The sequence below is a fragment of the Pelobates fuscus genome, chromosome 6 (assembly GCF_036172605.1).
Source record: "Pelobates fuscus isolate aPelFus1 chromosome 6, aPelFus1.pri, whole genome shotgun sequence".
Lineage (NCBI taxonomy): Eukaryota > Metazoa > Chordata > Amphibia > Anura > Pelobatidae > Pelobates > Pelobates fuscus.
Genome location: NC_086322.1, coordinates 248,617,395 through 248,631,931, shown reverse-complemented (window position 1 = coordinate 248,631,931; position 14,537 = coordinate 248,617,395). Strand labels below are relative to the sequence as shown.

Below are 14,537 nucleotides of genomic sequence, written 5' to 3'. Positions count from 1 at the left end.
GCCGACCCGAATATAAGCCGAGGCCCCTAATTTTACCCCAAAAAACTAGGAAAACTTATTGACTCGAGTATAAGACTAGGGTGGGAAATGCATCAGCTACTGGTAAATTTCTAAATAAAATTAGATCCTAAAAAAAATATATGAATTGAATATTTATTTACAGTGTGTGTATAATGAATGCAGTGTGTATGTATGAATGCAGTGTGAGTGTATGAGTGCAGCGTGTGTGTATGAGTGCAGCGTGTGTGTATGAGTGCAGCGTCTGTGTATGAGTGCAGCGTGTGTGTATGAGTGCAGCGTGTGAGCGTATGAGTGCAGCGTGTGAGCGTATGAGTGCAGCGTGTGAGCGTATGAGTGCAGCGTGTGAGCGTATGAGTGCAGCGTGTGAGCGTATGAGTGCAGCGTGTGTGCTGGGGGATGAAATAAGGAAAAGAATATGGCCAGCATGCAATTCACTTTGTACATATTTGGAAAGTGGGAATGCAGTGATAAAAGAAACAGTTTTACACTTTATTTGATGACTAAGAATGTTATATATATATATTTTCAAACACTTAAAATGGGAAAAGCAATGTAGATGATTGCTCACAATAATGTTTTTTTTACATGATGGGATTGTATAGCCTAAACTGCTATCAACCAATCTTTGTCCAATGTTAATTAAAAAAAAATGTAATGGGGCCTACAGAATGCCCATTGTATTATTACCCTTTCCATCAGTTGGCACAAGCATGGAAAATAATATAACAGGAGACACAAATGCACTATTTAATCTTTTCTCTCCATCACCAGATGCTGCCCCAGTTGGTTTCCAAGTTTGTGATCATATAATAAAAGATCAATAGGTAACCATTCATGTTTCTAAATGCAATGTCATTCCCTCCATACCACCAGTTTTTTACTTGCATTTAATAATGGTGCATCCCCTCATATTATGTCTATGGAATTAGGCTAAAATATCATGTACACATGATACACTGCTCAAAAAATAAAGGGAACACTTAAACAACATAATGTAACTCCAAGTCAATCACACTTCTGTGAAATCAAACTGTCCACTTAGGTAGCAACACTGAGTGACAATCAATTTCACATGCTGTTGTCAGGGCCGGCGCGTCCATAAGGCGGCACATGCGGCCGCCTTAGGGCGCACCGGCTCTGGGGGCGCAAAATTTAAGTGACCAGCAGGAGGGAAGTGCTCTCTCCTGCCTGGTCACCTCCTGGATCCCCGGCGCGGCGTGCGGCTGAAGTGGATTAGGAGGCGGCGAGGGAGCTCTGATCTCTCTGACCGGCTCCCTCGCGCGCCTTTTGCTGATGCCGCGGGAGCCGGACTATGACGGAATATCAGAAAACAGCCTGCGAGGGAGCCGGTCAGAGAGATCAGAGCTACCTCGCCGCCTCCTAATCCACTTCAGCCGCACGCCTTCCAGCAGCCCCACTGGACCACCAATGAGAGACCCACGCCAGCACTCCAGGTAGGGAGGCTGGGTGGGAAATTTAAATTTAATTTAGATTATTAATTACTGTGTGTGTGCATGTGAGTGTGAGTGTGTATGTCAGTGTGTATGTGTGTCTGTGAGTTTGTGTGTGTCTGTCAGTGTGTGTGTGTGTGTGTGTGAGTGAGTGTGTGTGTGTGTGTCAGTGTGTGTGTGCATGTGAGTATGTGTGTCTGTCAGTGTGTGTGTCTGTGAGTTTGTGTGAGAGTGAGTGTGTCTGTCAGTGTGTGTCAGTGTGTGTGTGCGCGCATGTGAGTATGTGTGTCTGTCAGTGTGTGTGTAAGTGTGTCTATGAGTTTGTGTGTGAGTGAGTGTGTCTGTCAGTGTGTGTGTGAGTGTGTATGTCAGTGTGTGTGTGCGCATGTGAGTATGTGTGTCTGTCAGTGTGTGTGTGTTCGAGTATGTGTGTCTGTGAGTTTGTGTGTGTGTGTCTGTCAGTGTGTGTGTGTGTCTGTCAGTGTGCGTGTGAGTGTCTGTCAATGAATGAGTGTGTCAGATAAGTGAGTCTGGCTGTCAGAGACGTCTGTGTGTTTGTCATTGAGTGTGTGTGACTGTCAGTGTTTATACACCCCTGACTGTAGCGTGGCCAAGCGGAGTGTACCGTGGTACAGGAACTTCTGTTTCCTGTACCTGGCAGGACTGACAGGAAAAGCACACTGTACCGGGATTCGCTCTGCTCAGCCACGCTACAAGAAAGGTAGGAGGCACACCAGGAAGGGGAGGGGACCACTATGGGGGTGGGTGAGGAGGGGAGAAATATCCTGAGGTACTGGAAAAGGAGGGAGGGGGGAAAGGAACACTAAGCGACAAGCAACAGAGGGGGAGGGGAGAGGAACACTAAGGGACAGGGAAAGGAGGAGAGAGGGGAGAGGAACAGTAAGGGTCCGAGAAGGGAGGGGACCATTAAGGGACGGGGAGAGGGGCTGGATGTGAAAGAAACACACAGCGGGGCTTGAGAAGGAAAGAGACACACACAAAGGAGCTGGGAAGAGTAAAAGACACAAAAGGGCTGGGAGAAAAGGAGTCACACAAAGGGTCTGGGAGGAGTAAGACACACAAAATGTGGGAGGATGTAAGAGTCATACAAAGAGGAGACATAGGAGACACACAAAGGCAAAAATAGGAGATAAAATACACTAAATGGAGTCAGATATTTAAAGATGGGATAAGAAACACAAAAGGGAGGTTAAGAGGCACACAGGTGCAGATGTTTTTGGGGGGAGGAAAAATGCATCTTCGCCTATGTACCCAAAATTCTTTGCACCGGCCCTGACAACAGGTGGAAATTATAGGCAATTAGCAAGACACCCCCAATAAAGGAGTGGTTCTGCAGGTGGTGACCACAGACCACTTCTCAGTTCCTCTGCTTCCTGGCTGATGTTTTGGTCACTTTTAAATGCTGACGGTGCTTTCACGCTAGTGGTAGCATGAGACAGAGTCTACAACCCACACAAGTGGCTCAGGTAGTGCAGCTCATCCAGGATGGCACATCAATGCGAGAAGGTTTGCTGTGGCAAGAAGGTTTGCTGTGTCTGTCAGCATAGTGTCCAGAGCATGGAGGCGCTACCAGAAGACAGGCCAGTACATCAGGAGACGTGGAGGAGGACGTAGGAGGAAAACAACCAAGCAGCATGACCGCTATCTCCGCCTTTGTGCAAGGAGGAACAGGAGGAGCACTGCCAGAGCCCTGCAAAATGACCTCCAGCAGGCCACAAATGTGCATGTGTCTTCTCAAATGGTCAGAAACTCCATGAGGGTGGTATGAGGGCCCGACGTCCACAGGTGGGGGTTGTGCTTACAGCCCAACACCGTGCCGGACGTTTGGCATTTGCCAGAGAACACCAAGATTGGCAAATTCGTTACTGGCGGCCTGTGCTCTTCATAGATGAAAGCAGGTTCACACTGAGCACATGTTACAGATGTGACAGAGTCTGGAGACGCCGTGGAGAACGTTCTGCTGCCTGCAACATCCTCCAGCATGACCGGTTTGGCAGTGGGTCAGTAATGGTGTGGGGTGGCATTTCTTTGTGGGGACCCACAGCCCTCCATGTGCTCGCCAGAGGTAGCCTGACTTCCATTAGGTACCGAGATGAGATCCTCAGACCCCTTGTGAGACCATATGCTGGTGCGGTTGGTCCTGGGTTCCTCCTAATGCAAGACAATGCTAGACCTCATGTGGCTGGAGTGTGTCAGACATTCACTATATACCCTGGAACTACGGAGTATTGTTCCTTTACATTAAACAGGTAAGGAGGTCATGGGGTGACTTACTGTTGAGAAAGCGTAATTAAATGCTTTCCTATGGGGATTCCGGTGACGCTGGAGGTCCTCATGCATAGCGTGAGGACGTCCAGTGTCATTTAGACCAGAGTTCCCCAACCCAGTCATCGTGGACCACCAACAGTCCAGGATTTATGTATTTCCCTGTATTATTCCAATAGAGATTCTGACAAAACCTGGACTGTTGGTCCATGAGGACTGGGTTGGGGAACACTGGTTTAGATGACCAAAAGTCGTCTAAGCACCCGGAAGTCCCTCTAGTGGCTGTCTTAATTACCACTGTAGGGTTAAGTGACATGGGACATTACACCCAGACCACTTAAATGAGCTGAAGTGGTCTGGGTGTCTACAGTGTCCCTTTAATGGGAACCTCCTTGGCTAGTGTCATTGCATAATGGAAAAGAACTGGGAGAAGGAAATTTATTTTTAAATAAGGTAAAACACAAAGAGTGTAAAAAAAAAAAAAGAAATACATAATATAATAAATAATGCAATTTGCTGCTGAAACCTATCAAGAGAATTAGGACGCACAAGAAAAAAACAAGTCACTCAGGAACCTTCTAGTTCATATTGGATCTCATTTTAATAAAATTCAGCAATTAACAATGCAGATGAAAATACCTGGTAGGTGAGATTCCATGCATAGAGGACCTGAGGGACTGAAGACGTCATTATCTAGCACAGGACTGCTCTGGTGAAGATACGCAGGGGAATGCATTCCTTTGCTAGGACTTGTACCTATCAAATCTTAAAGACACAAAATGAATATTTTATTTAAAATCAAGGAAAATTGTAATATCAGAAATGACAGAAAATAGATCCATACACTCTGTTAGCCTACACCAAGTAATACCATTTTGAAGTCTACATTACCCAAGGTACTCATATCAGGGAACTTTTGCATATCTTTTTGCATATTGAATAACACAGAATACCAAGTGGATCTAAAAAACGCATGTTACTGTTTAAAGATAATTAATAAAAATTAGAAAAAAAACCTGATATCTTTATATTTATATTTAGTCAATACAATGTTAAACAAAAATCTGCACACCAGTCAAGCCATCAGATTTGCTTTTCCCACAAAAATCACAAATCTGCAGTGATGTTACTACCGCAAACGATTCTGGGTGGGCATATGCAAATTAGTTTAACAAAGAATCACATTTTTGCCTCATTCAATTTTAAACATGGATTCCTTTGAGTCTGTGTTTGCTGTATATTTATATTTAGGAACACATGGCATTTCCATGTCATGTGTTCTTCAAAATAAATATTAAGATATACGGTAGTTTTTAGTTTTTTTAAAAATGTTTTTATACACACAATCTCCTTCAGATTACCATTATATTCATACACTTTCTCAATATGAAGTGCTTAATGATGAACATAAAATGGGGACCAACATTAAAATCTATACACACATCAAGAGAATATTCAGAGAGTACGCAGACTTTTGTACTGTAATATGAAGTTGTGTGATGCTTAATACATTGATTGCACATGTTATTCAAATCTTTAATACTTCAATACATTAAATGTCATAACTCATTTTCTATTAACTCCGCGATGAGCAGCTTTGTTAGAGGAACACCTGTCATTCTCAGTATTTTTACTTTATTCTTGTTTTCCCTAACTACTGAGAAGGAAGTTTCAATAAATCTTTTGTCATCTTCCGGTCAATTAAATCCCTTCAATACACTTTCTCATTTATTCCAGTTCTGTCCTTACCATACATTATCAATTTATTTTTATTTTTTTCCTGGCCAACATGGTGGCTTCACTAATGAGGTTAAACTCCCAATCAGTAGACAGGACAGGAAATATAGTTAACAAATCTTAATAAATTCACATTAATCTGTGGAAGCCAAAATCTTTTTTTCCTGTCATCCAGCAGCTAGCTTTAGCAGGCATACATTTTATTTAAAAGAACACTATAGTCACCAGAGCAAATACAGCTTAATTTAGTTGTTCAGGTGAGTATAGTCAGTCCCTTCAGGCTTTTTGCAGTAAACACTGTCTTTTCAAAGAAAAGGCAGTGTTTATATTACAGACTAGAGACACCTCCAGTGGCCACTCATCAGAGGTGCTTCCTGGGGCAGTGATGCACAGTGTCTCCACCCTCTGCATGAAGATACTGAACTTTCCTCATAGAGATGCATTGATCCAAATGCATCTATATGAAGCATTACTGATTGGCTGGGCCCGCCTCCTTGACTGAGATCATCAGAAGTGACAATGCCAATCCAATGCTTTCCTGTGATTGGCTGAGATTATCACTTCTGATGATGTCGGCCAAGGAGGCAGATCAGGGGCAGATCAGCAGACTAGAATAAAGGTAAGAGTTTACTATATTTAGGAGGAAAAGAGGGGGGGGGGGGTTGCATTCCTGACCCTATAGTGTTCCTTTAATGCTCACCAGGCCAGTGTTTTTGAAGGTTCTGCCAGGGTTCAGTCTCTTGTCATTGAAGAGACACAGTAAACAGTACCTATGGGGTGCATAATGAGGCCTCTAGTTTAAGGAGATTCAATTGTTAGAATCTCCATATTCCAGTGGAATTCTCCATATTCCAGTGGAATTCTCCATATTCCAGGATCTTTATTTTGTTTTTATCTGTCTCAGGTAAGTGCATCAGTAGTTTAGATTACTGATTAGCATAAGTATGTTTTGCATGTAGTCCCTAATACTTCCATTGAGACTTTAATATAGCAAATGGGTTATTGGGGAGCATCTAGGTAAGTTTTATATGTCCAGTATTGGAGTTGGATAAAAGCTTGCAGCTAATGGATATACATAATCAGAAGTATGCTTGTATGTTAAAGTCCTGAGGAAAAAAGAAATGCCAGCACCAGGGCTAATGGCTATACTTCATGGAAAGTCTATCTGACACAAGAGCAAAAACTGAGAATAACAGGGTTAATGGCTGTGCTTCATGTATGTCTGCAGGGCTGCCATCAGAAATGTTGGGGCCCCTAACACAGCTCAGGGTCTGGGCCCCTGGGGACCCGTCTCCACTACCCCCTCCAAATCCTGCCCACAGGAATACACACACAGACACAAACACACGCACTGATACAAAAGGACACAGATACACAAACACAAACATACACACATACTGACACACACACATTTACATACTAAGAGACACATACTGAAACAGACATACACACATATAGGCATACATACTGACACATGAAAATAAAGAACCATGAGGAGACTCAGAGGATGAGACAGTTTAGCCCTCATGAGAGTGCCCTCTAAAGTGAGGAGACACACACACACATAAGGACATACAGACACACACACATACATACGTATTGACATACATACCAACAGACACACGTTCATACAGACATACAGACAGACATACATACATTCATACAGGCATACATTACCTCTTGTATTTGTCTGTGTATATTATACGTTCTCCACTAATTCTACAGCGCTGCGGAATCTGTTGGCACTTTATACATACCAGTAATAAATAAATAAATACAGACAGACAGACATACAGACATACATACTGACATGCAAACATACATACAGGCATACATACACACATCTCAGTAAGCCTTACTTCAGTAGTGGGGAAAGTGAAGGAAACCATGTTAAAGGATAGGATTGTTGAACATCTAAAAAAACATGGATTTCAAGATCAGAGACAACATGGGTTTACTTCAGGGAGATCATGCCAAACTAATCTTATTGATTATTTTGATTGGGTAACTAAAATTATAGATCAGGGTGGTGCAGTAGACATTGCTTACCTAGATTTCAGTAAGGCTTTTGACACTGTTGCACATAGAAGGCTTATCGATAAACTGCAATCTTTAAGTTTGGATTCCAATATTGTTGAATGGGTGAGGCAGTGGCTGAGTGACAGGCAACAGAGGGTTGTAGTCAATGGAGTATATTCGAAGCTTGGGCTTGTCACCAGTGGGGTACCTCAGGGATCTGTACTTGGACCCATTCTCTTTAATATTTTTATTAGTGATATTGCAGAAGGTCTTGATGGTAAGGTATGTCTTTTTGCTGATGATACGAAGATATGTAACAGGGTTGATGTTCCAGGAGGGATAAGCCAAATGGCTAATGATTTAGGTAAACTAGAAAAATGGTCAGAGTTGTGGCAACTGACATTTAATGTGGATAAGTGCAAGATAATGCATCTTGGACGTAAAAACCCAAGGGCAGAGTACAGAATATTTGATAGAGTCCTAACCTCAACATCTGAGGAAAGGGATTTAGGGGTGATTATTTCTGATGACTTAAAGGTAGGCAGACAATGTAATAGAGCAGCAGGAAATGCTAGCAGAATGCTTGGTTGTATAGGGAGAGGTATTAGTAGTAAAAAGAGGGAAGTGCTCATGCCATTGTACAGAACACTGGTGAGACCTCACTTGGAGTATTGTACACAGTACTGGAGACCGTATCTTCAGAAGGATACCTTAGAGAGAGTTCAGAGAAGGGCTACTAAACCGGTTCATGGATTGCAGGATAAAACTTACCAGGAAAGGTTAAAGGATCTTAACATGTATAGCTTGGAGGAAAGACGAGACAGGGGGGATATGATAGAAACATTTAAATACATAAAGGGAATCAACACAGTAAAGGAGGAGACTATATTTAAAAGAAGAAAAACTACCACAACAAGAGGACATAGTCTTAAATTAGAGGGGTAAAGGTTTAAAAATAATATCAGGAAGTATTATTTTACTGAGAGGGTAGTGGATGCATGGAATAGCCTTCCAGCTGAAGTGGTAGAGGTTAACACAGTAAAGGAGTTTAAGCATGCGTGGGATATTCATAAGGCTATCCTAACTATAAGATAAGGCCAGAGACTAATGAAAGTATTTAGAAAATTGGGCAGACTAGATGGGCCGAATGGTTCTTATCTGCCGTCACATTCTATGTTTCTATGTTAGGCGTGGCCGCCCCTTTAACCCCTTAAGGACCAAACTTCTGGAATAAAAGGGAATCATGACAATCATGACGTTTCCTTAAGGGGTTATAAGACCTAGCTGGGTTTGAACTCACAGCTCGAGCATCCCAGTCAGGTTTTCTGCCATGACATCCACCAGGGGGCTTCAGTTTCTGTTTGCATTTTTTCTGCTTCCTGACCCTTTGCCTGAATTAAGCAGCACGGATCCACCTGCAACCCTTTTCCAATTAGGGTCAGCTGCATCTAATTAACAGGCTGTAAAAGCCAGCCCTGACTGAAAGTTTCCCCCTGGAACAGTAAGGAAGGGGGAGCATGACTGCTGCCCAAGATTGGGGGCTGGGTTAAAATGGATACATTTGTGGTTCTTAAGGAAAGGGAGAGGGAGGGGACTTACCAGTCAGCAGGATAAGTGAGGGCTCCTGACTGTTTTTCCCACCCTCCCACCCTGTTTCTGGTGTTGTGGCTTGTGTCTTGTTTTGTTCTTTGTGTTGTCACAGCTTGGCGGGTTTCCCTAGACAGCGCAGAAGAAAAAAGGAACTTTGGGGAGACGACAGCCTGCACGGAGCTGATGGCGAGGAGCCGGCTGTCGAGGCTCATGTTACAGAATTTGGGAGAACTGCCTGTTGGGAAACACCCAACAGCTGGCAGAGTTGGAATAAGTTGAAATTGTTATATTAAATAAAGCTGTGGCCGTTGCCCTTACCCACAAGAATGAGGTGTCACGTGTATTATTGGGGGGCAACGGGTTTTGGTCGGGGACTGGTTGGGTCAGCAGTCAAGCTAGTATCTGGTCATTTTGCCGGTTTGGTGTTTCCTGCTGGATCTTTGCCACACTACTGACTGGTTTCCTGGACTCTGACCTCTGCCTGCTTTACCGACTACGTTACTCTGCTGCCAGCCCTGACTTCTGCTTCTCGTCTGACCCTGCCTTTGGATTACCCCTTTATCTGTACTGTGTTTTGGGATTTTGTCTCCTCCTTGTGCCATCTCCTGCAACTGGGCTCCAACTCCTGGTAAACTGTTCCATAAGTCCCCAGGTGACTGTTACATTATCATTGTACTTTAACCCCTTAAGGACACATGACGTGTGACATGTCATGATTCCCTTTTATTCCAGAAGTTTGGTCCTTAAGGGGTTAAACCCTAATCATTTTTTTTAATTGTTTTTTAAGAATGAATAATGCCATGTTGGGCATAATTTTTTTTTTTTTTTTAGCCCCCACTCCCAAATTGCTTTAAAAATAGTTTTTGTTCAGAAGATTTACTTACCTGTCCAGAGTCAAATGAATTTCCCAGCACTGCTTTTAATGCCCCCTCCTGATGTTTCAGCAGCCACTAGCAATCCAATCAAAGGTTTCTCATAGAGAAGCCTTTGATTGGACCATCTAGCCGGTTCAGAGCGCATGTGCCTGCTCTGTTTTGGGGAGGGGAAGGGAGGGAGTTAAAAAAAAAAACTACACGGAGTGATAGGGAGGTTAGGGAGTAATGGATATACATGCTGACTCTGCCTGCAAACTGAAAATTACATCTGTATCCAGAGACATACTAAGGAATGACCGTATAGAATGCCCATAGACTTTAACAAGGCGATGGAATGCCCATAGACAATAATGGAAGTTCAGTGTCAATTTTTAAAATTGAGATTAAGTGGGATTATCATTCTTTTCTATAGAATGACAAAGGTGAATGCCCATAGAGTATAACGGGAAGCAAGTACAGCAGCAGATTGTAGAAATAGAAATTACCAGGGATTATTGCTATTTTCTATGTAATGACAGGTAAATGATACAATGGAATGCCCATAGGGTATAGTGTATCTTAACTCTTTTGTAGGGAAATCTGAAAGACCTAGCAAGTTAAACGGGACATTAGTGTTGTCGCGAACCCGAAATTTTCGGTTCGCGAACGGCGAACGCGAACTTCCGCAAATGTTCGCGAACGGGCGAACCGGGCGAACCGCCATAGACTTCAATGGACAGGCGAATTTTAAAACACACAGGGACTCTTTCTGGCCACAATAGTGATGGAAAAGTTGTTTCAAGGGGACTAACACCTGGACTGTGGCATGCCGGAGGGGGATCCATGGCAAAACTCCCATGGAAAATTACATAGTTGATGCAGAGTCTGGTTTTAATCCATAAAGGGCAGAAATCACCTAACATTCCTAAATTGTTTGGAATAACGTGCTTTAAAACATCAGGTATGATGTTGTATCGATCAGGTAGTGTAAGGGTTACGCCCGCTTCACAGTGACAGACCAAACTCCCCGTTTAACGCACCGCAAACAGTCCTCTATATACAGAGTAAACATGGCTCCCTCTATATACAGAGTAACATGGCTCCCCTCTATATACAGTGTAAACATGGCTCCCTCTATATACAGAGTAACATGGCTCCCTCTATATACAGTGTAACATGGCTCCCCTCTATATACAGAGTAACATGGATCCCCTCTATATACAGTGTAAACATGGCTCCCTCTATATACAGAGTAACATGGCTCCCTCTATATACAGTGTAACATGGCTCCCCTCTATATACAGAGTAACATGGCTCCCCTCTATATACAGAGTAACATGGCTCCCCTCTATATACAGTGTAAACATGGCTCCTCTCTATATACAGAGTAACATGGCTCCCCTATATATACAGAGTAACATGGCTCCCCTCTATATACAGTGTAAACATGGTTCCCTCTATATACAGTGTAAACATGGCTCCTCTCTATATACAGAGTAACATGGCTTCCCTCTATATACCGTGTAAACATGGCTCCCCCTATATACAGAATAACATGGCTTCCCTCTATATACCGTGTAAACATGGCTCCCCTCTGTATATAGAGGGAGCCATGTTACTCTGTATATAGAGGGAGCCATGTTTCCACTGTATATAGTGTAACATGGCTCCCCACTATATACAGAGTAACATGGCTCCCCTCTATATACAGTGTAAACATGGCTCCTCTCTATATACAGAGTAACATGGCTCCCCTCTATACAGGGGCGTACCTGGAGCATTTGGCACCCGGGGCGGATCCTTTATTTGGCACCCCCCTCCCCAACTTTGAAATGTAAAAAACAGCTGCAATTTTTTTTAAATGTATGTTTATGCAGTGTGTGTATAGTGTGTAAAGTGTGTGTGTATAGTGTGTACAGTGTGTGTATATTGTGTGTATAGTGAGTGTGTATAGTGTGTGTGTATAGTGTGTATAGTGTGTGCAGTGTGTGTATAGAGTGTGTAGTGTGTGTGTATAGTGTGTGCATAGTGTATGCAGTGTGTGCAGTGTGTGCATAGTGTGTACAGTGTGTGTGTATATTGTGTGTATAGTGTGTGTAGTGTGTGTATAATGTGTGCAGTGTGTGTATAGTTAGTGCAGTGTGTGTATAGTGTATGCAGTGTGTGCAGTGTGTATGCAGTGTGTGTAGAGTGTGTATAGTGTATGCAGTGTGTGTATAGTGTGTGTATAGAGTGTGCAGTGTGTGTATAGTGTGTGCAGTGTGTGTATAGTGTGTGCAGTGTGTGTAGTGTGTGCAGTGTGTATGCAGTGTGTGTAGTGTGTGTGTGCATAGTGTGTACAGTGTGTGTATAGTGTGTACAGTGTGTGTGTATATTGTGTGTATAGTGTGTGTAGTGTGTGTATAGTGTGTATAGTGTGTGCAGTGTGTGTATAGTGTGTATGCAGTGTGTGTATAGTGTGTATGCAGTGTGTGTATAGTGTATATAGTGTGTGCAGTGTGTGTATAGTTAGTGCAGTGTGTGTATAGTGTATGCAGTGTGTGCAGTGTGTATGCAGTGTGTGTAGAGTGTGTATAGTGTATGCAGTGTGTGTAGTGTGTGTATGCAGTGTGTGTAGTGTGTGTGCATAGTGTGTACAGTGTGTGTATAGTGTGTACAGTGTGTGTGTATATTGTGTGTATAGTGTGTGTAGTGTGTGTATAGTGTGTATAGTGTGTGCAGTGTGTGTATAGTGTGTATGCAGTGTGTGTATAGTGTGTATGCAGTGTGTGTATAGTGTGTATGCAGTGTGTGTCCCCAAGCCCCTAGTCACACAACCAAATAAAAAAGCCCCTACCTACCCCCCTCACCCTAAAAAATAGTGAAGGGGGAATAAAATTACTACCCTGTAAAGTAAAATTCAACTTACTATTCAACGTCTTCTTCTTCTAAAATCTTCATTTTTTTAGCCCCAAAAAAGGCCAAATAAAAAGCCATCATACCTGTCGAACTTAAAAATTAAATAAAAAACCCGAGCACAAAAAAAAATTAATCCATCTTCACCCATGGAGGGCTCCGTGTCAGTGTTTATCAGGGATCCTTAGGATAGGTGTCAATCCATATCTGCCAAGTGACCCTATGTAGGGGGAACAGTCCCTATTCTGCTCTGTGTCAGTGTCTGGAGGGAGCAGGGGCGGCGCGTCCATAAGGCGGCACAGGCGGCCGCCTTAGGGCGCACCGGCTCCGGGGGCGCAAGATTTCAGTGACCGTCAGGAGGGAAGCTCTCCCTCCTGCCGGCCACCATCTCCGCCCCCGGCGCGGCAGTGCTGCGATCAGGCGCTGCGAGGGAGCTCTAACCTCTCTGCTCTGCTCCCTCGACGCGCTGTCTAGTGATGCCGCGGGAGCCGGAATATGACGTCATATTCCGGCTCCTGCGGTATCAGCAGACAGGCAGCGCGCGAGGGAGCAGAGCAGAGAGGTTAGAGCTCCCTCGCAGCGCCTGATCGCAGCACTGCCGCACGCCGCCCAGCAGTCCAACTGGACCCCAGGGAATGATCCACACCAGCTCTCCAGGTAGGGAGGCTGGGTGGATATTATTTATTAAAATAATTTGTGAATGTATGTGATGTGTCTGTGTGTGAGAGTGTCTGTGTGTGAGAGTGTCTGTGTGTGTGTGTCTGTGTGAGTGTCTGTGTGAGTGTGTGAGTGAGTGTCTGTGTGTCTGTGAGTGAGTATGTGTCTCTGTGTGTGTGTGAGTGTGTGTGTGAGTGAGTGAGTGTCTGTGTGTCTGTGTCTGTGAGTGAGTGAGTGTGTGTGTCTGTGTGTGTGAGTGTGTGTGAGTGAGTGAGTGTCTGTGAGTGTGTATGTGTCTCTGTGTGAGTGAGTGTCTGTGAGTGTGTGTCTGTGAGTGTGTGTCTGTGAGTGTGTGTCTGTGTGTGAGTGTCTGTGTGTGTGTGTGAGTGAGTGTCTGTGAGTATGTGTCTGTGTGTTTGTGTGTGTGTGTGCGTGAGTGAGTGTATGTGAGTATGTGTCTGTGTGTGTGTGTGCGTGAGTGAGTGTATGTGTTACTGTGAGTGACTGTGTGTCTGTGAGTGACTGTGTGTGTGAGTGAGTGTCTGTGTGTCTGTGATTGTGTATGTGTCTCTGTGTGAGTGAGTGTCTGTGAGTGTGTGTCTGTGTGTGAGTGTCTGTGTGTGAGTGTCTGTGTGTGAGTGAGTGTCTGTGAGTATGTGTCTCTGTGTGTGTGTGTGTGTGTGCGTGAGTGAGTGTATGTGTTACTGTGAGTGACTGTGTGTGAGTGTATGTGTGTCTGTGAGTGAGTGTGTGCGTGAGTGAGTGTGTGTGTCTGTGAGTGTGTGCTTGAGTGTATGTGTGTCTGTGAGTGACTGTGAGTGTGTGCATGAGTGAGTGTATGTGTGTCTGTGAGTGTGTGCGTGAGTGAGTGTATGTGTCTGTGAGTGACTGTGAGTGTGTGCGTGAGTGAGTGTATGTGTGTCTGTGAGTGATGGTATGAGTGTTGCATGTGAGTGTGTCAGTGTATGTGTGTGTCTGTCAGTGTGTGTTTGTGAGTGTCTGTCAAATCAGTGAGAGTATCTTTGTC

The 14,537-nt window shown here is 43.9% G+C and overlaps 1 protein-coding gene across 2 annotated transcripts in view; it reads right to left on the bottom strand.

Annotated features, from left to right (window-relative positions):
* The window catches only part of WNK4 (WNK lysine deficient protein kinase 4), a 353,137-nt gene that overhangs the window by 83,169 nt on the left and 255,431 nt on the right, over positions 1 to 14,537 (bottom strand). For both annotated transcript variants that reach the window (XM_063458916.1, XM_063458917.1), the window contains exon 14: positions 4,398 to 4,523. In XM_063458916.1, the coding sequence (XP_063314986.1) occupies positions 4,398 to 4,523 (126 nt within the window). The remainder of the gene's footprint in view (positions 1 to 4,397; positions 4,524 to 14,537) is intronic.